At 39.3% G+C, this 23207-nt stretch overlaps 2 protein-coding genes across 2 annotated transcripts; both read right to left on the reverse strand.

Moving 5' to 3' along the window:
* Nucleotides 1-206: 206 nt before the first annotated feature.
* nomo (nodal modulator) lies at nt 207-12914 on the reverse strand. The gene is made up of 31 exons (XM_087804685.1): nt 12709-12914; nt 11529-11618; nt 11413-11458; nt 11234-11334; nt 10964-11070; nt 10567-10639; nt 10205-10357; nt 9266-9403; nt 9105-9194; nt 8926-9031; nt 8604-8754; nt 8347-8524; nt 8129-8270; nt 7906-8037; nt 7503-7639; nt 7347-7434; nt 7184-7247; nt 7015-7110; nt 6276-6497; nt 6122-6204; nt 5895-6054; nt 5594-5720; nt 4471-4584; nt 3658-3785; nt 3432-3573; nt 2982-3065; nt 2273-2383; nt 2101-2202; nt 1011-1130; nt 852-944; nt 207-791 (listed from the first exon to the last, which is right to left on the reverse strand). The coding sequence occupies exons 1-31, from the start codon at nt 12862-12864 to the stop codon at nt 660-662; spliced, it is 3666 nt and encodes a 1221-aa protein (XP_087660811.1). The 5' UTR covers nt 12865-12914; the 3' UTR covers nt 207-659.
* Nucleotides 12915-13660: 746 nt separating this feature from the next.
* Nucleotides 13661-22890, reverse strand: tmc7 (transmembrane channel like 7). Its single transcript, XM_087804697.1, has 16 exons — nt 22789-22890; nt 19826-20084; nt 19612-19760; nt 19375-19530; nt 18275-18360; nt 18056-18201; nt 17849-17996; nt 17563-17745; nt 16606-16751; nt 16403-16517; nt 16242-16339; nt 15994-16177; nt 15762-15892; nt 14531-14686; nt 14373-14451; nt 13661-14285 (listed from the first exon to the last, which is right to left on the reverse strand). The coding sequence occupies exons 1-16, from the start codon at nt 22802-22804 to the stop codon at nt 14103-14105; spliced, it is 2235 nt and encodes a 744-aa protein (XP_087660823.1). The 5' UTR covers nt 22805-22890; the 3' UTR covers nt 13661-14102.
* Nucleotides 22891-23207: the final 317 nt, after the last annotated feature.

Below are 23207 nucleotides of genomic sequence, written 5' to 3' on the forward strand. Positions count from 1 at the left end.
AAATTAGTAAAATTAATACATTTCTTATTTTTTAAATAAATCGGCATTAAAATTAAAATACCGAAACTTAATCGAAATGAATCGAAGGCACCAGTTCCTGCTGTAACTTCAATGAACCGAGAGTTTGATGCCACACTGCCCCCTACAGGCTGCACCGTTCAACTCGTGACTGATCTCTCGGCAACATGTTCACATTTGTCCACAGGTTGGAACAGATTTACCACTTTATTCATGTCGTTTCACACAATCATCATTTTAAAAAAAGGTCAATAATTAACATCTAGAAAGACTCACTTTAATAAATTAGTTCAACCTGAGCTCACACTCTGAAGACAAACACACTGAGAGTCGTTGATCTGCAGCGACGCCGCTGGAGTGCATCAGGGAGGGAGACGTGTTCAAGTTTAGACGTGAATTTAAAGACTTGTAGCTAAACTTCATTAGATTAATTCTCACTCTAACTTTAAAAAAAAAAAAAGAGAATTCTTGCAGTGGGTAGAAAAAACAAAATGGCTCATTTCGATCACAGATACTGACCAACGTGTCAGCGGGGCAAAAACGTGTGTCGTCATGACGACGCGTCGCTGGATTTGTTTCTTCGGGGCAGGACGGTCGTCCGGACCCTCTTCCCGGGAGGAGCACAGAGAGCCGAACACTCCTCATGTCCGTCTGGCCTTCTGTCGCTTGGCCTGACGCTTGGCCTCGTCCACGGCCACGCTCTCGCTGGCGGCCTGACTCATGGTCCTCACGCCCTGGACGCGACTCGCCAGCTGCAGCAGCAGCGGCAGCACCTGAGGAGGTCCCACGGTGAGTCCGGAGAGAACCCCCCTTTTTGAAAATGGATTCCCTACCTTCTCGTGGTTGTAGGCGGCCAGCAGGAGCAGCAGGGTGAGAGGCAGGGCCACGTACGAACCCTGGGCGATGTCCTGGTCGGGCACCTTACGCTGAGGAGACACACACGGGGTGAGCGTCTCCCGTCGAGTCGAAACCTCTTTTCTTCGGCTTCTTACCGTGGGGTTGAAGGTCAGGGTGACGTGCTTGTGGTAGCCGGAGGAGGTGAAGGAGACCTGGGGCAGCGTGAAGTCGTACTGGGAGCGCGACAGCGTCGAGTGCAGCATCAACACGTAGCTCTGGAAGAGAAGATATTTTTTAATCCTATTCGATGATACGTCAGTGCTCAACAATAGCAGACCAGGTCAAAGGTCAAACACCCAATCAAGCTTTAGAAACTAACTGTTTAAACACTTCTTTGTTTTTAACATTAGAACAGTCTTACGATTGTCGTGATTGTTGCATTGCATTATGGGACTTTTTTTTGTAAGAAAGTTGGGAGGATTTTGTTTGATTATAGCTTCGTGGCTGTTACGAAGACATGGTTTCTTTAGAAAATATCACAGACACCCGAGGACTTCACTCACACTCAAGATGAATCCGAAAACCGAACATTATCCTGATAAACAATTATCTCGCATCATTTGTGAAGCTCATTTTAAACTGGCGAGCATCCAAACCACCTCGAAACAATTCGTTTTCAAGATCAGACTCTAACGTTTCTTATATCAAACTAAAGAGTTTGGGAGGTTTTCCATGTGGTGCTAAAAAAATAGTTCGACGCGGATCACAATTAAAAAAGAAAATTGTAAATACAAATGTAAAACGTTTTGTTTGAGGACATTATTCTTCGTGAAAAAAAAAATGACTTAAAAATGTCTAACAATGGCGTGTTGTAGAGCAGGCGTGTCAAACGCAAGCAAAAAAGGAGACAATCTTTTTACCAGTTTACCAGTTTGATCTATTATTTTCATTCTCAAGAGTCTAAAAATGAGTCCTATTCTTATGGTTGGCTCTTATATCAATCAATGGCCACTTCATACATCACCATAGCAACATGAACGTTATTCCACTTAAGACCTCCATCAGTTTAACACGGCTCATGTGTTGCAGATTTCCGTAGACGAGCTACAAGCTGGCAAGTATTTGATCAAATAACGACAATAATATTTGACATTGTAAAACTAAATGGGTTTTATGGCGACAAAGATACTGTCGTGAAGACGCGAAAACAACTGCAGATATTCCCAAGGTCGGCGGGACATTTACCTCTCCGTCTCTGTCCAGAGCAGGGAAGTGGAAGAAGAGCGACTGCCCGAGAGCGACGGTGTTGATGGGAGTGTCCAGGTTGTCGCTCTTGTACAGCTTCACCTGAACACACGCGACAACCGTGTCATCGGACGAACGCAAGCGAAACAACGTTAAGAGTTTTCAAATCTACCGAGATCGTGGGAAGATGTTCCGGGGAAGTGACGACGTTCCCGCTCAGGTCGAACTGGTTGATTTGTCGGAAGGCGATGATGTTGACCCCGTCGATGTCGCTGTTGTCCACCTGAACGAGAGACTCTTTGTGAGGGACACACTCGGAATACGTCAGGTTAAGACTGGGATCAAAGTAAACTATTTGTCTAATAGATTTTTTTAGGAGGAAACGGACTTCAGTCTCTGCTGATGAACCACCACACGGTTCCCACAGTTATTTCCGCTGCTCGCTAACAAAAGGTTTTCACTTCATTTTACTCCAGAGTTGAGAAAACGCAAATACTTGATAGAAGTTTGGTACCAAACTCCCTCCTGGACCTTCCAGCAAATCCGTCTGAGACATCAATTAGCAGAAGATCTAAGGCTTGATTTACCTTTCATCCCCTTGATTTAATCCCTTATGATTCAAAGAGGAAAGAAAAAAGAAAGCCTCCTAGATCAAGGCATACAAGCCGAGTATTAGAGTGTGAAGCTGCGGCTAATTTGTGGCTGGCACTGAATGGACGGAACAGGAAGTAGCAGCTGACATGCTACAGAGAAACGAGGAGATGAAGTGATCCTAATGTTCTTTCAACTCTTCAGAAAGAGGCAGCTTCGAATCTTCATGAATTAATAATTGAGACCGAAAATATGATCGAGAACATTCCTCATAGAACAACCCTCGGTACCTCGATAGCCTTTTGTTGTGGAAGCGCTCGCTCGATGTGGTCGTTTCCTTCGGCCCGGAGCTGGATCAGATACTTGCAACCAGGCTGGAGGAAAAAAAATATAGAGAGAAGGAAAACATTTACTTTTTAAATCAAATGTCAAACTTAAATCTGGCTTGAGATGCAAGTATTTTAATGTTCTACTCGTGACTGAGGGTATAACAGACACAATGACACGAGGGTGACTAGAGAATTTGTGGAATTCAATTTTGAATTAACCATTAGTTTAAAATAACAAACAACGATTCCACATCTTCAACAAGAGTCAAGTGATGAAGGAAAGACGTGATGGGATGTTTGATGAAGGAGGACAAAGAGAATGGAGACACATCAAAACATCACAGACCTATAATTCCTATCAAAGACATTCTGGTAAATACACATTATGTTTTCTTGGTCGTCAACTCTCACCAGTAAACCGCGGAGTCGGAATCGACCTTCTTCATCCGTCACGGTGTCCTCGCTGTAGATGCTGCACTCCGCCTGACCCACCGCCTCCACCGCCACGTCCCTCTCGGCGTCCCCGCTCAGAGATTGCACAACTCCGTAGCAGCTTCAGACGAGAATTTTAAAGAATTTTAAACACTTAAGACACAAGCAGTATTGGGTTGAATCCACACTTCAGACAAAACTTCACCTGTACGCGGTTTTGATTCCCGTTATGTCGACGCTGAGGTTCTGACCCTCTTCCACGGAGATCATCTGAGACGTCGGGTCGAAGCGGAACTCTTTCATCATCGGCTTGAAGTAGTACTGACCGGGACTCTGGAAAATGAACGTTGATAAATAATCAAAGATAATAATCTGTCTCACCAGCAGTTGATTCAGAACTCTGCAGCAATAATTCTAACCCGCTCTAGTAGAAGAACTCACATTTCTCCGATCCTTAAAACTCTTCACTGGCTTCCAATTTCTTTCAGGATCAACTTTAAAATTCTGGTTCTTACTTTCAGAGCTATTCATTGTCAGGCTCCTCCTTACACCACTGATCTGATCCAGCCTTACACCCCAGCTCGGGCTCTGAGGTCTGTGGATCAGAATCTACTTATGGTTCCACGCACACGGCTCAGGACCAGAGGAGAGAAATCTTTTCAGGCTGTTGCTCCTAAGCTTTGGAACAATCTTCCTCTCTCTTTGCGCTTGATGGAGTCTACTGACTCCTTCAAGAAACATCTGAAGACGTTTCTATTTGTTCAGGCTTTTCCTTGATTTTCTGGAACTCCTGTGTTGTTCTCAGTATTATCTTGATCTTTAAAGTATATACTTTTTTGAGTATTGTTTTGATTGTTTAAGCGCTTTGTGACCCTGGTCTAGAAAAGCGCTATATAAATAAATATTACTTACTTACTTACTTTAGTGAAAAGATAAAAATGTGAATCACAGATACATCTAAACTAATGTCAGGTGACGAGATGAGAGAGAAACAAGTGGGTAAATCGTTATTTCGTACCAGGTTGTTGAAGGTCAGCAGGCCCGTGTCTTGGGTCAAAAGGTTAGAGCGAAAGCGTCCCCCGCTAAGAGACAAAAGGACGCCCGACAGCGGCTGACCGTCCTCGGACTTGATCTGAACAGGGATGAATAAGGCAGGTTTAGTTAAAAATATGACAAGTAAAAAGATTTTTTCTGGATAAAAAACAAAGCATAGACTCCTAAAGTGTGTATTCTGTTACACAAAATAAATAAATACCCCCCTGTGACCCTGCAAAGGAAATCTGCGGTAGAAAATGAATGAATAAAACATTGTTTTGTCGCTTAAATTCAAAACATGTTTCACTTCCTAATGGATAACCGTTGTTTACCCATTTAGTCTCCGAAAGATCTTTGAAATGTCATAAAACATTATTATGCACATATTTTCTGTTTCTTTGAGTTGTTTTTGTTTTCAACAGCGGTAAACTTTCACCTTTTGAAGCTCAGGAGAAATTTATTATTTGACTACTTTTCTGAAAAGTCTCCATTTGTATTTTTATTTTTTAAATAAGAAGTTGTTGCGCTATCTAAGCTGAGAGTTTAACACACGGTCACCTAAATCACAGGTTTCAAATAAAAGGCCCAGAGGTGAAAATCCTTTGGCTCTTAAGGCGTAACAACAATAGGTAGAGACAAACAAGTTTCTTAATTAACATGTTTTTATTTACCTCATCTGAGCAAAGATCTAAATCTACAACCCAACACATTATAATGAAGCCATTAAAATCTCAACAGTTCTCATGAATTTTAAATGATAAATTAATACGTTAATACTAGGGCAGCTGTGCCGGCACGTGAAGTTGTCAACCACCAAACATACATATAAACCAAGTCAAGGAATCAAAAATAATCACATTTATCCTTGTGAAATTTGAAGTTTAAACAGCTGCATATTAGCATCTCAGCAGGAACTTGTTTAATTGAAGAAAGAAAGATTGTGTACGATGGAAAAAAATGAATTAAGAAGAAAATCTGATAATTAAACACGCTAAAAAAAAAAGTTCACTGAAGATTTTCTTGTTTTACGAGGAGCTCTAATGATCAATAAAAGCTTCTATACGAGGCAAACGCTGGTTAATGATGAATAAAATTCTCCTGTGTACCTTGAAGGTGACTCCAGCCAACGCAAACGCCTTAAAATCTCCCACAGTTCCTTCCACATGACTGAGAACGAAGCCTTCTTTGTTGGCACCGATGTCGTACTGCCGGTCACTGTGGAGGGGGCCGACGCTGCACGACAGAGAAACAACATCGTTCTACTTGAAAATGTTCGTCAAGGAAAAACCTTAAAAGCAAACATGCTTTAGTTGAATAAAGATGTTTAATGAGTCAATCAGACAAAAGGTTATTTTCAGGCACATAATAATTAACGGTCTTACTGGAATCCAATTAAGAAAATCATACCTGTAGGCTCCCATCTCGTCAGTTGCCACGGTGATGAGCGTCTCAGCAGAACCGTTCTCCCTGATGGAGATCTCTACACCCTGAAGCTCTGGTGAAACTTTACCCTCAAGAAAGAGACCGGCCCGACCCACAATGTCCACCAAACGACCCGGACACGACTCTGTTCAGAAGAGAGAACGTCTTGAGTATCAATTTAACGAGCGATCGTGCGTGTTTAAAGTTTTTACCTCCAGTTATTGTGGCTTCCACCTCCGGAGGGTAGAACAGGAGCTCTTTGGAAGACGGCGTCACCGTTATCTTCTCTCCAGCTCTGTGGAATAAACATGCGTTTAGTGTCAAAATAATACATTTAAAATCCGTCATCTCTTAAATTCTTCTCACCTGGCCCGGTAGGAAAACTCGTAGTGAAACGGTCCTACGAGCTCATCAGGCTTCTCAACGACAAGAGGGCCGTCTTCTCTATTCCCGCCGTCTTCTTCTGCAGCTTTGCGCTCTCGCTCTTTACGGCGAACTTCGATCTCCACCAGCTGCTGTTCGTGTATCAGCTCCTGTTGGCTGCGCAGAGGCCCGAGAACCAGCGCCGGCTCGCTCTCGATCGACGACCTGAACACAACGATTCGTAGAGATGCGTTAACGGTGAGAAGACACTTTTTAAAAACAAACCACAGCTATGCAAGTACTGTAAATCAGAGCCTATAGGATAGTGAATGTAACACTTTAAATGTTAACATTTTACCATATAATTAAAAAAAATCCTATATCGAATTTGGTTTGGTCGCCCGTGGGACTAAAAAAAGCAAGTTGCCCTTGTGGTTCCAAAAAGAAAATACCAAAAGAGTACGAAGCTACTTGATTGATCCTTCAGCCATATACTCCAGACGATCATGTGACAATGAAGAAGCACCGGTGGCTCCATTATAGCAAAACATTTTTATATTTAATTTAAAAGGCTTTGTATTAAAAACAACATTTCAATAAAAGAAATTCAACATTTGAAATTGTTGACCATTCAATATTCTGATGACACCAACCATAGAAACAAATCATTTATCCACATTGAAAAGATTATGACCAGTTAAAAAAAAGGACTTTGTTTTGCATCTCCTTCCTCGTGTCTTACTTTATGGTGACGGTGACATCCATGATTTTATCAGTGGTGACGAGGCCGGTCATGCGGTGCCGCACGGCGGTCAGCGTGAGGACGTTGGGCGCTGAACTGTAACACACAATTGGATCCATCACTTGCGGGTCATGAGGGGCAAATACTAAACAAAACAGTTAATACTTACGTATCATAGATGTAGAATTCCTGTTCAAACTGGTGGCAGGAGCGAGGGGTGACTTTGTAAACACCTGCAAGAGTGATTCATCATTTATTCCGGCGGATCTTTACACCTTTGACTCGTCACCAAACATTTACTAAACATGGCTAGCATTTCGTTAAGACCTCACCAGGCTTCGAGAGGCAAAAGCGGTTGACTCCCTTCGAGAGGTTGTACACCCCCACATTTTCAGGTTTGCTGCCATCTTGGAAAAACTCCTGCATGTAAAAAAAAGAATTGAACATTTTTGCAAAGATACAAATATTCACGAGGGAAGGTTGCTGACCAAAGTGATGGCATGTGAGAGGGAGCAACGCAGGATGTAGCCGATCTGTTTGAACTCCAACCCCAAAACATCGGAGTCCAGAACCTCCACCTCCATGGACTTGTGCTTCCAGCACCACTCCTCGTGAGAAATGCTCACTGATGACAAAAGACAAAAGAAACTACGAATGAAGAGGCAATCCACAAAACGAATGTAAATTTAAATATTACGAATCTGGGCCAAACATTTCAAAGAAACCAAATATATACACAATTATAGTGAAAGGCCAAATATTCATGCAACAAGCAAAAATATGAGAAAGAATCTGAATCATTTTGCTATAGAGGAAGTAACCAGGAAAAAACATAAAAAAATGGCAATAGTGAATGAAAAACGTTACAGTATTAAGAAGATATTGTAGCACCTTTGTATTTTCCGGGGAGAACGTCGTCGAAAGAGAAGCTGAGAACGTCTCCATTGCTGGAGAGACTAACTGTCTTCCGCTCTCCCTGGCGGCTCACAGGTTGCAGCACGACTGAGAGGTCGTCACACGATGCTGGGGTTCAATCGAATAGACTAATTATTTCAAATATAATTGAGATATTTTCATCATATTCCTTTTGTGTTTGAAAGAAGCCAAACAGTACCGAGACAGAAGACTTTCCCGGACACCGAGGCCATGAATTGAGTGAAAAGTAGGTCAGTCAGAGGTCGGTCCACCACAGAGATCTCCAAGGTCTCAGGAAGCAAAGCAAGACCGGCTTTCACGTCTACGTCAGGCAGAGACACCTGGGGACACAACAGGTGATTTTTTTTTAATTTTAAATGTTACTTTCAAGATAGTGTCCAGAACCATCGGTCTTACATGCACAGTATAGTCTCCAGGTTTTGTCTGGAAGCAGAAGGCCCCCTGTGGGTCCGACTCAATCATCCGTCCAGAGTTTTTGTCTTTTCCCTGGTGGGACAGCGTCACTTTGTAGCGACCCTGCTGCTTCATGCCCTCAGGGAGGCGGCTGATGGAGATTTGTCCACAAACACTGAACCTGCGTGAACACATTAAAAGAGTCATCACAAGAATACAAATAGAATATTGACATAAAAATTATCAGACGGTTGACCGACCCCGCCGTGATGATGTCAGGGAGCTGCGGTGTGTTTGGGGCAATTTTCACCGTGATTGGCTCAAAGAACATGAGGTCCTTGCTGACACGGATGGTGTAGGCACCTGCCGTCATGTTCTCCAGGCGAAAAGACCCATCCTCTTTGCTGATAACTGGAGACAAGAACACAAGCATGTGGCAACTTAACAATCCATATCCCATAATATCTGGTCAACTTTAAAAGTGTGGTTATGATCCACATAAAGAAACGTTCATTAGTCATCACAGGTCGCTCTATGAGCCTTGGTAATTAAACAAGCTGAGCATCTTGGGGGCTTGAATACCTTTGATCTGATGGTTGATTGACACGGTGGCATCAGCGACGCCCTCCCCATCCACGGTGTTGAGAACCCGGCCAGTCACGGAGAAGCCCATGACCCGAAAGATGGGCTTGAAGTGGAGCAATCATTAGTTAAAATTACCATCTGTAAGGTAGACATTGAGGAGGCGAAGGTGCGATTACCTGCAAGTTTAAACTGTTGTGCTCCACCTTGAAATCCAACTTAGATGGAGCGACATCGAACGTGATCCTCTCGCCTCGGTAAAAAGGCACCTGCAATACCAGCCAGTCAGCTTCTTTGTCTTTCTTCATAGCATTCCAGGTAAAAGAGAAGAATAACTCACAACGGTGTACTCGCCACTGGCCAGTGAGGGGAAGACAAAGCTTCCATCTTCTGCCGAGAGTGCGCTGCACAGAAAGAGTAAGGAACTGTCGCCTGGGTCTGCTCCTTCCACCGGGGATGTGCTACAGCCACTGACATACTGCAGATAATGACATTTAAAAGCACTTAATAACAAGTTGAAGTGATACTTAAATGGGTGAGAATGATAGGTTTCATCAGATTATGTAATGACTCATCTCGCTTTTTAAAAGATTATAGTAATGTTAAAAGATTATAGTATCCAGAAATGTATCTTACACCACTTAGTCAAAGGTCATGATTCCTCTCTCATCAACATTAAAGGGCAACTGATGTGTTGACGCAAGTGTCTCTTAAATAGATCTTGTACTCTATTGTATCATCATTATGTGTTTGTTAGTACAAAACTCTTATCACTCAAATATTAACATGCGTTTTAAAGGTTCTTAAGCCCCGGCCACTGAAAACACCGTTTTTCTGGAGATTAAATCTGGTTTACCATAACCATGCCCACTCTGCTGTGATTAGTCAAACATCAATGTTTCTCATCACATCATAAAGTCCTCACACTTAACGACTATAAACAAAGCTGGGCGTGATTAAAGCAATTATTACGTCGTAATGGACTCCTGACTCGTAACCTTTCATTCGCCCAGTTTACAGACGTGGGAGAACTTTATAAAGAAATAACTTCAAAACATCTTCATGATGAGGGACTTACTGCATCTTAGAGAATTAACATTTGAAACTCGCGAGTCTGGAGAGTTGGGTTATTTTTTTTTACATTAGTCGCCCTTTAATGATTATAAACGTGCAGAAGTTATCTTGTTATTTGACCCAAATGAAAAAGTTTGTCTTTTTTTTTTGTGTGTCTGGATATAATAAAGATAAAGCAAAAAAAACAAAAAACAACTTGGCTTACATTTCTCTTCACAGTGGCTGAATACAGAAGGAAGGTGACCTCCTTCATGGGTTCTCCATCACTGCGGACTTCCCCGTATACATCGTAACCTCCGATCAACAGCTCGTCAGCGGCTGCAGCATTAGCATTGGACACGAGCACTGAGGTTGTGCTCTGTACATTGGGGATCACAACAAAGTGAGGGAAATGTAAATTGAAGTTATATTACAATAAGTACAGTATAAAAAAATATAGTATCCATCTATCTATAGTAGAACATTTATTATATGGGAAGGCTCAACATGTAACAATTACTTTAAGCCGTTTTGTTTTTGTTTTTCCATCTATTTCGGTTCTTTAAAATGTCATAAAAGTATAAACACCTTCTCCAGAGTCCAGGATGGATGAGAAGCTATGATGTCAAAGGTGCCAGGAAGAACTTTGGAGAAAGTAAATCTGTCAAAAGAGGAAACAAAAAGGTGCATATTGCACTTCATATTGAGTCATGTTGCGGTTGGAAAAAACAAACATTTTAAAGTGAGAAAAAACAAAAGGGTCAAGTATGAACTATTTGAATTGATACTTCCAATTTGTTCCAAATACTGTTACTAATACTAAATATTTAAAATATAATTTAGTAAACCTAAGATGTCCAGACACTTGCAATATAGTAGAAAACATAAATTTGAGGGATAAAAAAGCAACTAAAAGTCGGGGTGAACAAAATTCACTCCAGCTGATCAACTTGGGGCCGTACAGTACATTCTAAAGTCAACTTACTTTCCTCCTGGTTGAGTGACAACACTCTGGACTGCATTGCCTGTTCCTTTGGGGCTCAGTTTGACTGCAACCCCTGCAGGCCCAAGGAGATGGCCTTTGCTCAGCACCTGTAATATACAAACAGAGAAACATGATTTTGATCTCAATACTTATTTTTATTACTTCTAATTAAATTGACATTAATAAAACACGTGAGTGAATCAGAGTCTTATGTTTAAGATTAAAATATATATTGAAAAAAGTTAATTAAACAAAAGGGTTTTTGTTTACCGTTCCAGAGACTGAGAAGCCAGTGAAAACAAAGTTGATGTCTTTCTCTTTGGTACAGATGTCTGTGATTCCATCGATGTGCACATCAACACTAGTGGGCTCTGACAGAACCAAAGAGAATTGAACAAAGTCAAGACTCAAGTGTTCAAATGTTCAACAAAGGAATTTGTTAATCTTACCAAAGCTCCAGCCGACAGGAGGCTCAATCTTCACGACAAAGTCCCCCTGAAGGAACGATACATAAATCATTAGGACCATGTTAGACTATCATTACATAGTATTTTAATACACATACCTTGTCATAAAGAGGGATCATAAAGTACCCGTTAATAGGGGCGCATTCTGTCTGATATTTTAATGATCCTTGTTTAGTGTACAACTTGATCTGAAAAGAGAAGACAAATACATGGTTATCATTGGATTTTAAGTTTTCCCGTTTCAACAGCAACGATGTAGGAGGTAATATTTAACCAAAGTAATAGTTCTGCCAAATGTCACTTACTTTCTACTCACACTCATGTCGAGTAAGGCTTAAGGGGAAATAAAATTCTGTCTTGTTAGAGATGTTTTGAGATACAGGCGTACATCTATATGGCGGTCACAAAAGGAGCACACTTTTGTATATCCACAAAAACATCCAGTAATGATCCAAAAATATTAATTTAAAAAATGCTTTCGTTTTAATTTGGACTCATTTCATTTTCATGACAGGGACCATACAGGGGAGCAGTTTGGAGGTATTTTGATGTTTTTGGTGCGTTTTTTCAAGGAAGAAAAGTGTTGGACCAATATATGGACACAGACTTCTGCCTGTAACTCCAAAACGACAAAGATAACTCTGAAATTTCATCCAGCACCTAGTCGACATGAGGGTGAGTAGAAAAATGTTGGTAAATTATCACTGAAATCAATACCACATAAAAGAACATAAATATATAAATATTTAAACTCATGAAATCATGTAGTCTTGGGTTTCAGTATTTCGGTGTATATCAAATGAAATACTTCAAATAATTTAATTTAAATATAGATCCATTCTAAAGAGAGGAAGGTGTACAGAGTATTGTACCTTAGATCGCAGTATAGTTGAGGAACAATGCAATGCAAAGTAGGGAATGAATGGGGTTTAGTCGACCTTAACGTCTCACTTTTTTAACTTAAAAGGGTTTCATTTAATGGAACCACATGATATCATTAATGAGATTCAATGAAAATTACTTTTGTTTTTATTGAAAAATGGAACTCAATAGGTTCTGTCGTGCATTCATCAAATATAACCCTTTAAATAGTAACTTAGCAGCTACATTAGCATGTTCGTTTGTTTGTTATTAAGGAATCGTACAATAAAGACGGGACTTCCCAATAAGACATAACTCTGCTAAATCCCTTTTAAACTGATCGTCGGTTATAATCTTTGGCTTATTTCGCTGAACTAGCTAGCGGCTAGCTCGGGGGGCTAACAGATGCTAACTCACCTCGATCAACGAGTAGTTTATCTCCACGTCCGACTTCACGAATCCACCACAAGCCACCACTATGTCGTCGGACGAGGCCGTGACACACTGAGAGTAAATGATGCAGAAGAGAAACCACAGAGACCCGGCGTCGGCTCGGATCGTAACGCTCAGCATTTTGGATGACAGTCTCTGATCTCTCTCGCTGAGCCGAGCACCAGCACGCTGCTTCCGCTACCAGCTGACCTTCTGACAGAGAAGCCCCAGACGCAGAGAAGCAGCGACCCCTACAGGCCCGGAGTGTCAGTAAACATTGCTGATGTGCGTCTCAAAAAAGACGTAAAACTATAAAGAATTATATAAAAAAACAAATGCCAAAGTTCCTAGCAGGCCATGTGAATGTTCAAAATGTGATTTTGAAAATCTCTTTTTCTGAAATCTTGAAAATCTGGGAAAAGAAACAATTTTAAAAAAAATGCGCAAAAAATACCATCAATCCAGGTAAAATGTAAATGTAAAAAAAAAACATTGTATAAAATCTAAATACTCCTTAAAGACAATATTTTTAAAATTGAAAAAAACATCCACAATTTGTAAAGATGCCAAAAGATGTCAAAGCCAAAATCTCATTTTTTTTTATACCTTAAATATCTGGAAAAAATGTTATGTGCGGAAATGTAACAGCTTTATCTTAACATAAAATATGGTTCAAACACTATTTTCAGACAATTATTTAGGACACAATTAAAAACAGAAAAATAACTTTCAAGTATTCTTTCTTGGTATTTTTGAAGGTATACGCCATCAACAATTCATTAAAGGTAGCAAACAAGGTTAATTTACAAAGAAACTAATAAAAAGGTAAGGCATTCATTTTAAAGTTGAATCAATTAAATAATCGAATATAATTGACATGAAAGTAACTTGCCTTTTCAAGTAGCTGATGTTAATGAGGAAGACTTTCTACTAAAAATAACAACCAGGAGAATTTATTTGTATTTCTCCGGATGACAGTCAGTATACAAAACAACAACAGTATAGTTTATATATATATGAAATGAGCCATCACCTGTACATATTTAATTCAGATTAAAATCTAACTGTTAAAGAAGTAAAAACTCACAGGGAAGAAAGGAAGACTTGGGGGAAACAACCCAATGAAATAGAAAAGCTCCTGCATTTAAAGTGCATACATGTATTACAGTGTTGTTAATAATGTCCGTCCTTCTCAGAAGGAAATGGTCACATTTGATACAGTTTTCTGTTTTGGTCCTAAACATTTTAAGACCGTCTTTCATAAAGCAGAATAAGGCAAAAGAAATAGTAACAAATATGTAATAATGTGGGGGTGCAGCTTTGTAAAATAGCCTCCTTTTGCTCCCGTTTGTTCTTTGGTGTGAAGTGGATGTTCGGCTTCAGACGTGAGTGGACGAGTCGGGCGGCGGGTGAGCCAGAAACACCGCATCCTCGCCGAAGTTGTTGGAGAAGCTGGTGTGGTAGCTGGGGCTTCTTCTGCTGGTGCGGACCTGAGGTTTAAAACCAGGGGACCGGACCGCTTGACTCAGTTTCTGGATCAGGAAATGTTTGTCTTTGCCCTCCTGAACATGACACACATAAACAACGGATCCTTTTTAAATTCATGTAAATTAGCGATTTAGTTTGAGTCGAAGATCAATTAAACTTACCATCGCCAGCTGTTCCCGGAGTTGTTTAATAACCCTCTTGTGAGCCCCGGCCAGAGCGATCATGTAGAACATGCCCAAACTGTAGGAGAAGCAGAATTTGAATTGGAAATTAAACAGTTGCAGCCAAAGACAAAACAAAGAGAGATACGAAGATTTACCAAGTAACAACAAACAGGGACACGGCAAAAGCCTCTGAGGAGATTCCATAGAGGAAGCTCTGGATACCACTGGGGAAATGTTCTACAGTTCTTGGTAGAACCTCCCAGGAGGTTGTGTAGTTGACGAAAGGTCCGCAGGCCTGAGAGCAGTTGATTCTGTTCAGATTCAAAAGAAAAGATTAAAAAAAATCAAGTCAGAGTGGTCCATCATTTATTGCGGCTGTAACCTTGACACTCGTATTAAACCAAATGTTTCGAAGCTATAAACATTTACATTTTTGCTTGATTTATTACCATTTTTGCATACCTTGCAATATCAACGTTGCCATTCACCTCAACAAGCCTCTCAGTAACGCTGACCTGAGCAGTTCTAATAATGCTTTGCCGCCCATTCCATCAAACACAACCGTCGATCACTTTTGCAGTAGAAATGCATTATGGGAGTTCACCGTTTTGTCGGCACAATAAGTGATCTGGCTGCTGCAGGTAAGTGCCGCCCACCGAGTTCAATTGTTGTGTTGAACATTATCTGCCTTTTGAATAAATCACATTTTTCTAACAGTGTGGGAAAAAAACAAGGAGCTTTCCTGACTTTATTTAAACAGAAATGGAAACATTGTACCTATATTTCTGGGACTACAGAACATATCTGAAATTAAAATTAAGCATCACCAGCTAACATTAAATAGAAACTTAATTTGTACATATCTAGGTGTCCATGTTGAAACCTGAGATATCAATACAGAATCTTTATGTTTTTATTTTATTAAATATCACCAGACTACAAAAGCAGTCCTTGTCAATTTGTCTTCATTCTAATCTTGTTGTCTTTTTTTATTCTCTCCGTCTTTTACGCTGCCGTCTCCAAGGTCTCACCGTCGTCACACTGATGCCAAGAATAACCACCCTTGCTGCTTCAAAATAATTTCTTCATTTGCTTTCCATTGTCAAGGTGTGTGCAACACAAATACACAATAAAAATATCGTTTTCTACTTTGTCTTTGCTCCCGACTTTTGTTGCATTACCACCACATATTGTTCGACAACTATCGTTTTCTTCTGCACATTTTATATTTTGCCTGTGTCTTCCATTTCCTTCAGTAGTGCCTCCCTGGAGGATGTAACCAATTTATGAGCCACACCGTTGTAAAAAACTATTACTGTCGTATAGTCAGTAAATAGGTTTCAGTTAGTTGTGTAACTCAACAATAATACTGGGGTTGTTACTCACACTGCAATACTAACAATGACCGGCACACTGGCCAGAACCAGGCCGATCAGCAGCACGCCCAGGAAGAAGAAGTTAGAGCTGGAGGCTCGGAATGGACGAGTAGCAGGACGACAGTTATTGATCAGTGAAACCTGGATAAGTATAAAGAAAACCCTTCAGTTGCTTATTGGTTGCCCTGAAAAGAGTGCATCACTGTGGAGGAAACATGTCGAGCTGCTTGACAAAAGTTCACCTTTTTGATGTAGAAGATGAAGAAATACTTGATGGTGCAGATCGCTGGCAGCATTGGCGAGTAGAAAGCGCCGATCCAGCAGATCGTCTGACCGTAGACGATCTCTAGAACATTCTGAGGGATGGCAAACTCCTGCTGACCCCACCACTTTGCTAGACCACAGTCGCAATAGTTCACGATCAACCTGTGGAACATTTCTGCTGCTTAATCCTGAAACAAATGTAATATTTTATTTTTTTTATACTCACTTGCGTGGGAACTCCACAAAAACAGTGACAGCGATGATGATGATGAAATCAAATATGGTGAGTTTGTACATTTCCTGTCCAACACGAGTCTCCCAACACTGCAAGACATAAGAGAATGCAGCTGACACATTGAGAGACAGGGTTCGTTTTGCACGACTTACAGAGTAAAGTGGGTGATTATAGCCGCAGACACACGGCTCATCCTTGCATGTAGTGATCTGAGACCAGAGAGAGAGGAGCAACACGGCAATACTGCTCAGTCGCATGAACACACACCTGGTGACACGGACGACAGGAACATCAACATCGTGGGGAAAAAAGGTACAAAATACATTTTTATTATGGTTTATATTACGGTTATTACCTGATGAGAGTGAAACGGATCTCAAAGACGGGCGAGTAGTCTTCGTAGTTGATGATGACGGAGACGAACAGAGGGGTGATGAAGTTGGCCAGCGTGATGACGATTGACGGCAGGTATTCGAAGATGAGGTCGACGATGAAGTTCACCTGAGGAAGTCGTGAGACACTCGTCAGACAGGTCAAAAACTTCTTTCACTTCATAGGTTGATGCCTTTCAATGACGTTTACAGCAAAAGAGAGGATTACAACAGCAAAATATTGTACACAAAAAACAAACATTTGTTAATCTTTAGTATAAAAGAAACTGATGTAAAATAACTTATTTTCTAAATATGATCCCAATATTTACTTTCTTTTTAATTAATTCAAGGGGCAAGAAAAATAATCACAAAAAAACAAGAGAAAATGGGGAGAAATAGAGTTAATAAAACATTTTAGATAGATAGATACTTTATTCATCTCCTTAGAGAAATTCACATTTCGTTTGTTTAATACAAAACAAACAGTTTTATATTAAATATTAAATATTAATTAATCATTTATAGTTAATTATTTTCTACATTTTATAATCTGAGCTCATGAGAGCAACATGAATACAGTCAAAGGACTGCATGTGTCTGCCATGATGCAATGTCCATGCATTGGCCTGCAACGCCCCCTGCTGTCTCAATAAGTTTATTTCAACATAATATCCCTAAAAAGTGATTGGATTCACTGCTGTGGGCAGACATGATGTGGCGGTTTATAGAGTAAAATCAATGTTCACGTTAATATGGTGACCTATGAAGATGACTTTGTGATGAAGCCAAAATACAGAAAAAAAAACTGTAAACTGAAGTTAAGGGAAATTTTGTACTTCTTGTTAAACAGAGTTTGTTAAATATAAAGTTAGTCAGTGACCAAGAATCCCTTGTGTGATCGAGTTTGACACCCCTTGTTTGGGCGGATAAACATTTACCCTGACGTTGTTTAGCTGGGCTTCCTGGGAGACGATTGTGGCCACGTAGATGCTGTAAAAACAACCAGCCAGGACGCCGATGACGAAAATATTAAGGATGAGTCGGATCAGGTATATGCGACACTTCTCTTTGCGGGTACGATCTGCAATTTTCTGTTTGATCCTTTCCTCCTCCAGATCAGTCTATGGACATAAGGACGTTCATGTTAATAACAAAAATAAAGTGGATGTCAACACTATACATATACAAATACATTTTGTATCCACTGCAAATGGGGAAACTGACCCGGAGCTCATAGAGGAGACTACTTCTCTTCAGCCTGGCAGCGTTCGGGTTCGTGATGCAGAAGTCCCAGCCTGCGAAGATCTTGTTGCAAAAACTCTGAAATCGGTCTTCATCCTGGATTAGGTTGCGCTTGAATCCTGTGGCAGACCTAAAAATAATAACAAGTCAATAGGTTCTTAAAAGGTTTCATGACGTTTATTTCATTACCTTTTGACAATCCAGATGAGACTGAGGAACAGGTATGTTATCGTCACCAGCAGGTAGGCCAGTGGTAAGTTATACGTCATTCGCGGGAAGTGGATTTTGTGAGCCCTGTAGTATCCATAAAACAGATATGTCTGCTCCAAAAAGCCCTAAGAACAAAGGTCAATAAATGTGTGCCTTAAAACCAACAAGAAAAAATTAGTGAATTAAAAGAGTACTCACTCCACCAGAGAGAAGATCTGTGATATGTTCGTGAAAGAGGACAAGACCTCGTCGAGCGCTGCCTGGATACACACTACAAATGCTACCTGAGGACGCATGTTGAGAAATCTTGTTAAAGGCATCATATAGTGGTGAGAAAAGTGGCTAAATATTAAGAGGGTTATTGTTTTATGATCAAAAGTCTGACTGGTTTTCCCCCCAACTCCTTCCCCTAGACAGATTCCATCCCTTATTCCAGAATAAACATCATACTCTAAAAAACACACTGAAAAGAAAAAAGGTTATTAATAATGCATATTTTATATTTAAGTATATTTCAAAGTAGTAGTATCAACATCTAGGTCATTAGTAAATAAGAAAATAAATATATTACAGTTTCGTAGTATTTCTCTTGGTGCAGCCTCTTAGTTTAGCAACATTTGAGCGCTGTGTACTATGTATCGGTTCGAGATCAGTAAGTAAACAAGATAAAAAAAGAGTCATTAGGTGCATCATGTCATCTTTTCAGAAACTTAAGGGATTTTAATTGCGCAGCATAGTCTGAAAAATAAGGTAAAAGAAACAATGCTATTCATCCGTTTTGTTGGCTATACTGTAGATAATTACCTATTAAACTAAATCTTTTTTCTGTCTGATAACTACGAAAAGTGCTTTGTTGGAATGGGATTAGGTGCGGTTTGAATGGAGACAAAACCCTCTAGTGGTTACATAGCGTAACTGCATGTAACTGATAACACCTTGACTACACATGTAAAACAAACATTTACATCGCTATTCAAAACACACATACACACTTTTTTGTTAAGCTGGTGTAGTATGACTGTTTTCTTTATTTCACTGGCCAAACCAACATGTTTTTGAATTTGCTACGACTCAGTTTCTATCTTAACAAACACTCTCCAGCTTGTTCTGCAACACAACTCTCTTTTCTAGATCCTTTTTAGTGAACACATCGCATCAGTTGTGCATGTTTTTAGATTCTTTTTTTTCCATCAGTATGCACGCAAAAATGTAAGTTACAAGATTAAATATGCATCTAACGTGTGGTAACAGAACAAATTAAGCAGTATTATAGCAGTATTTGCAAATGTTGATGTTACCATCATTTATGGTGTAGGTGATGTTCCCTTTAGCATGTGGGGCGATGATGATGGGCAGCATGACGAAGCTGAACATCAACGTGAAGATGATCAGATTAAGCATGACCAGGAAACGCAGGAATGAAAAGTAGGACAGAATTCCAGTTCCAAACATTCCTTCAGACACAAAAAAACAACAAGTTTTTAAAAAGGGAATTAAAAGCATAAACGTATCCAACACTATTGGGTTTGTTGTACCTTCAATGAGATGGATGTCTCCTCTCCACAGCTGCATAGAGCACAACCACTGCTGTGCATCGTCCTTCAGTCTCCTCAGATATCGTCGAGAACTTCTTCTCCACTGTCTCCAACCGCTTAGTTCTTTAGCTTCCTGAAGACGCTGTGTTCTACAGACAGAGATTATTTCTTAACATCATCTTCTTTATAAAAAACACATTTAAGCGTTTCCTACTTGCTCCTCCTTTTCTCAGCCATGGTCTTGGCCAACTCCCTGATGGGCCGCCCATCAGTCAGTTTCACGGAATGTCTACTGGTCAAAGTGCTCGCGGCCCACTTTCCACTTCCACTGGAGCTCAGTCGTGCCCTGGAGCTGTTTCTTCTCTTCGATGTCGACGATGACGACTTCCTACGGTACAGCAGAGACTGGTAGCTGGGCAGCTGGTCCAGCAGCGGGTTACTAGTGACTCGCCCACTGCGGTCAGTGTAGAACACTAGATGAAATAAAATTGAAAATTTAACTTACATTTTGATATTTGAGATTGAAGATAATCCAAAATGTAATTCACAGAGACAAGGACTTAATTCATTGTAAATTAAGTAAAATACGTTCCACCTGCTGCACTCAATATTTCAGTTAATCTTAGGGTGTTACAAGAGGTTCCAGACAACACAGACCTCGAGCAAATCCTATATTTTTACTCCACATTTAAAGAGCAAAGACTACTTATTTCTGTAATATATACTCAGTTCTTTGTAGTGATGTGTCTGTGAAGCTTCATGAAACAGAGTCATGTTGTTTAGAGGTCAGTAGGTGGCGCCATCAGTTTAAAAATTATGTTTCATTAGAACAGTTGTTCAAAAAGAAGGAAAATAGTGCAGAGACCGCCATCTAGTGGACTCTGAAAATAATGATTCTGCTTCATGAAGCTTCATCAGACTATAACTAGTTATTTGTGTTTCCATTGTTATATCAGGTATTATTTGTGGGGCTTCATTAAACTCAACTTTACCTGAATTGTTCCGCATTTGTTCCTTCTCATGACTTTAACATAAATTGGATAATTTTTAATTTATACTGATTCTAACGATTCCAGTAGGCTGACTTTTTTTTTCTTTTATACTTTTTTTTTCACGAAGCAGTGTTACTGTTACTGTGTGAAGTCCCTCAAGGTTCTGTTCTGGGTCCTTTATTGTTTTTGCTGTAATTGATTCCCCTGGGTAAAATAATTCAGAGATTTCCTGATGTTTCTTACCACATGTTTGCTGATGACATCTAGCTCTACTGCTCTTTTGATCCAACTTAGTCCCAGAGGCTGAGAAGCTTAGTCTGTCAAACTGAGCCTAAGAAACCTGGGTGTTGTATTTGACAAAGAAATGTCTCTAGTACAACACTGCAAAAAACTGATCAGAAACTATTTTCTTCAACGGAGAAAAATCTCTAAAATTTCCGGACCAGAGGAGAGAAATCCTTCTAGGTTGTTGCTCCCAAGCTTTGGAACGCTCTCTGTGTTTGATGATCCACTGACTCCTTCAAGAAACATCTTAAGACACTATTATTCGTGCAGCCTGTGTTGTCCTGACCTTTTAAGCATATATTTTATAGGGTATTGTTTTAAATGTTTAAGCGCTTTGTGACCCTGGTATAGAAAAGCGCTTTACAAATTACTTACTTATTTACTTAACTGCCTTTGTTTAAGCATTTTAGTTAAAAGGGCCAACTAGCAGTTAATCGATTAGAAAATGAAGCAAAGACAGAACAAACAATGAAGTAGATCATAGTAACATAGTAAAGAGCTGTAGATGTAATAGTTTCTTATGAGGGAAACAGTTTTTAAACAGATTTGCATTTAGAGGTTGTGCTTTGTTGTTGGAGGTCTATTTTACCTCAAATCAGAAGACTAAAAAAATAAAGTGATATGTTGAATTAATGTGCGTTTATCAAAACTATATATAACATTAGTGTAATTTTTTCACTGCTGGGATTTTGTCTTCACGCAAGACACCGGACTGGAGGAGTGAATTGCCTACAACCTTGAAGAAAATAAAATTGTCAAAGTGTGTTATTGTATAGAACCTTAAATTAAAGTTTTGTGAAACTGGGATGAAGATATAACAGCGAACTAAAAGCTCTGCGCCTCAGAAAGTATTCAGACAGAGAGATGTTAACTCTATGTTGTTTTTTCACAATTATATACAACTAAGATTTCTTATCATTGTTGAAGTAAAGTAATACTGAGGTACCACTCTGTCATGTTCTTCATCACTCTTATAAATTCCAGACATTGTTACGTATGTGCGAAAATTAAACCCATCAACAAATCTTCCAAGTTTTCACTTGAAAAAACAAAAATAATATACTATATATGTACATCCATCTGTGAGTCTGTAAAATATATTTTTAATTAATCGACATTGTTTTTTATCAACCCACTCATGCCATTTTTACAGAAATGTAACTTCTGTTAATATGAATTTAATCAATTAAAATACTTCATAACTGTAATTTAGGTTTCCATTAAGGTATATTCAAACAACTTGTGGCAGTAAATGATGAGATAGTTGTGATATTTTGAAAGTGGGATTTTAAAAAAAGGCCACACCTCAATATTGAAACATAATGACTTCGTATGAAGGAGGTTGACCAGAAATTAGTTCCTTTTACACTGGTTTTAATAATCGAAAAATATTTATAACAGGAATATTAAACTTATATAATTGGGATTGTCTTTGCAATACCTGTCTGATAATACACTAATAGAAATCAATGATGCTTTAACATTACAGTACATACTAGTGTTTTAAATTAAATTTGTATTCAGACAAATATGGTGACGACACATGTAAATATACATAAATTAAATCCGGAAGTTTGCTATTAAGTTTGAGTTCCTCATTTAAAGCAGAAGAAAAGTGTAATAAACTCTGTATGAAGTTGTTTTGCTGAGGCGAGCATCTTAAAACCACACAGCAAGCAAAACATGGGCAAAAACAAAAGGGTTGAAAGTTTATTTGCAAACACGAATTATTAACGAATTTTTATGGTTTTCTGACGTGAGATCGTTGTTTATCGACAGTCAACAAGTAGCGAAGTTTATGTTAGCATTAGCTAACAAGTCAGATACTTTTTTTTAATCACGACATACTGGAAACATGTATTAATACACGCAGGTGTGTTCAAGTGAACTTTAGACGTACCTGAGTCGACCTCCATTGTTTTTTATTTCGTATTTTAGAACGCCCAGGACTTTTTCTGCTCTTGTGTGAGTCGCTCGCTAAACTGTGGAAAGTTGAGAAGAACACTTCCTGTTTGAGCGAGCGAGCCGCTGTCGTCAACATCACTGTTAGATTTATGACACGTTATACACTGTTAAAGTTTAAAACACAATTTAAAAGTAATAATACTTTTTTTTTTTATCAATCCGTTTGATATTTGAGCTTTTTTTTAATTATTAAAATAATTATTAATCAATTATATATATATATATATATATATTATTGTGCTTGTTTTCTTTTTCATGTTTTCTAACTTATTTGTATCAAATAGTTTTTTTTTTTTTGTTTTTTTTAATGTGATTATACCAAATATAAGTAATTCCACCCCTATAGCAACATGT

Source organism: Callionymus lyra, chromosome 1, assembly GCF_982586985.1.
Source record: "Callionymus lyra chromosome 1, fCalLyr1.hap1.1, whole genome shotgun sequence".
NCBI lineage: Eukaryota > Metazoa > Chordata > Actinopteri > Syngnathiformes > Callionymidae > Callionymus > Callionymus lyra.

Bases quoted from the DNA above. Each gene is read 5' to 3' on its own strand.
- nomo (XM_087804685.1), bottom strand. From the start codon at position 12,864: ATGCTGAGCGTTACGATCCGAGCCGACGCCGGGTCTCTGTGGTTTCTC. The intron at 10,640-10,963 runs GTAAGTTGACTT...CTCTTTTGACAG, and splicing joins GTCACTCAACCAGGAGGAAA to ATTTACTTTCTCCAAAGTTC. The intron at 4,585-5,593 runs GTACACAGGAGA...ATCCCTGTTCAG, and splicing joins TGGCTGGAGTCACCTTCAAG to ATCAAGTCCGAGGACGGTCA.
- tmc7 (XM_087804697.1), bottom strand. The intron at 19,531-19,611 runs GTACAACAAACC...TTGTGTCTGAAG, and splicing joins AGACATCCATCTCATTGAAG to GAATGTTTGGAACTGGAATT. The intron at 14,687-15,761 runs GTGAGTAACAAC...GAATCTGAACAG, and splicing joins GTCATTGTTAGTATTGCAGT to AATCAACTGCTCTCAGGCCT.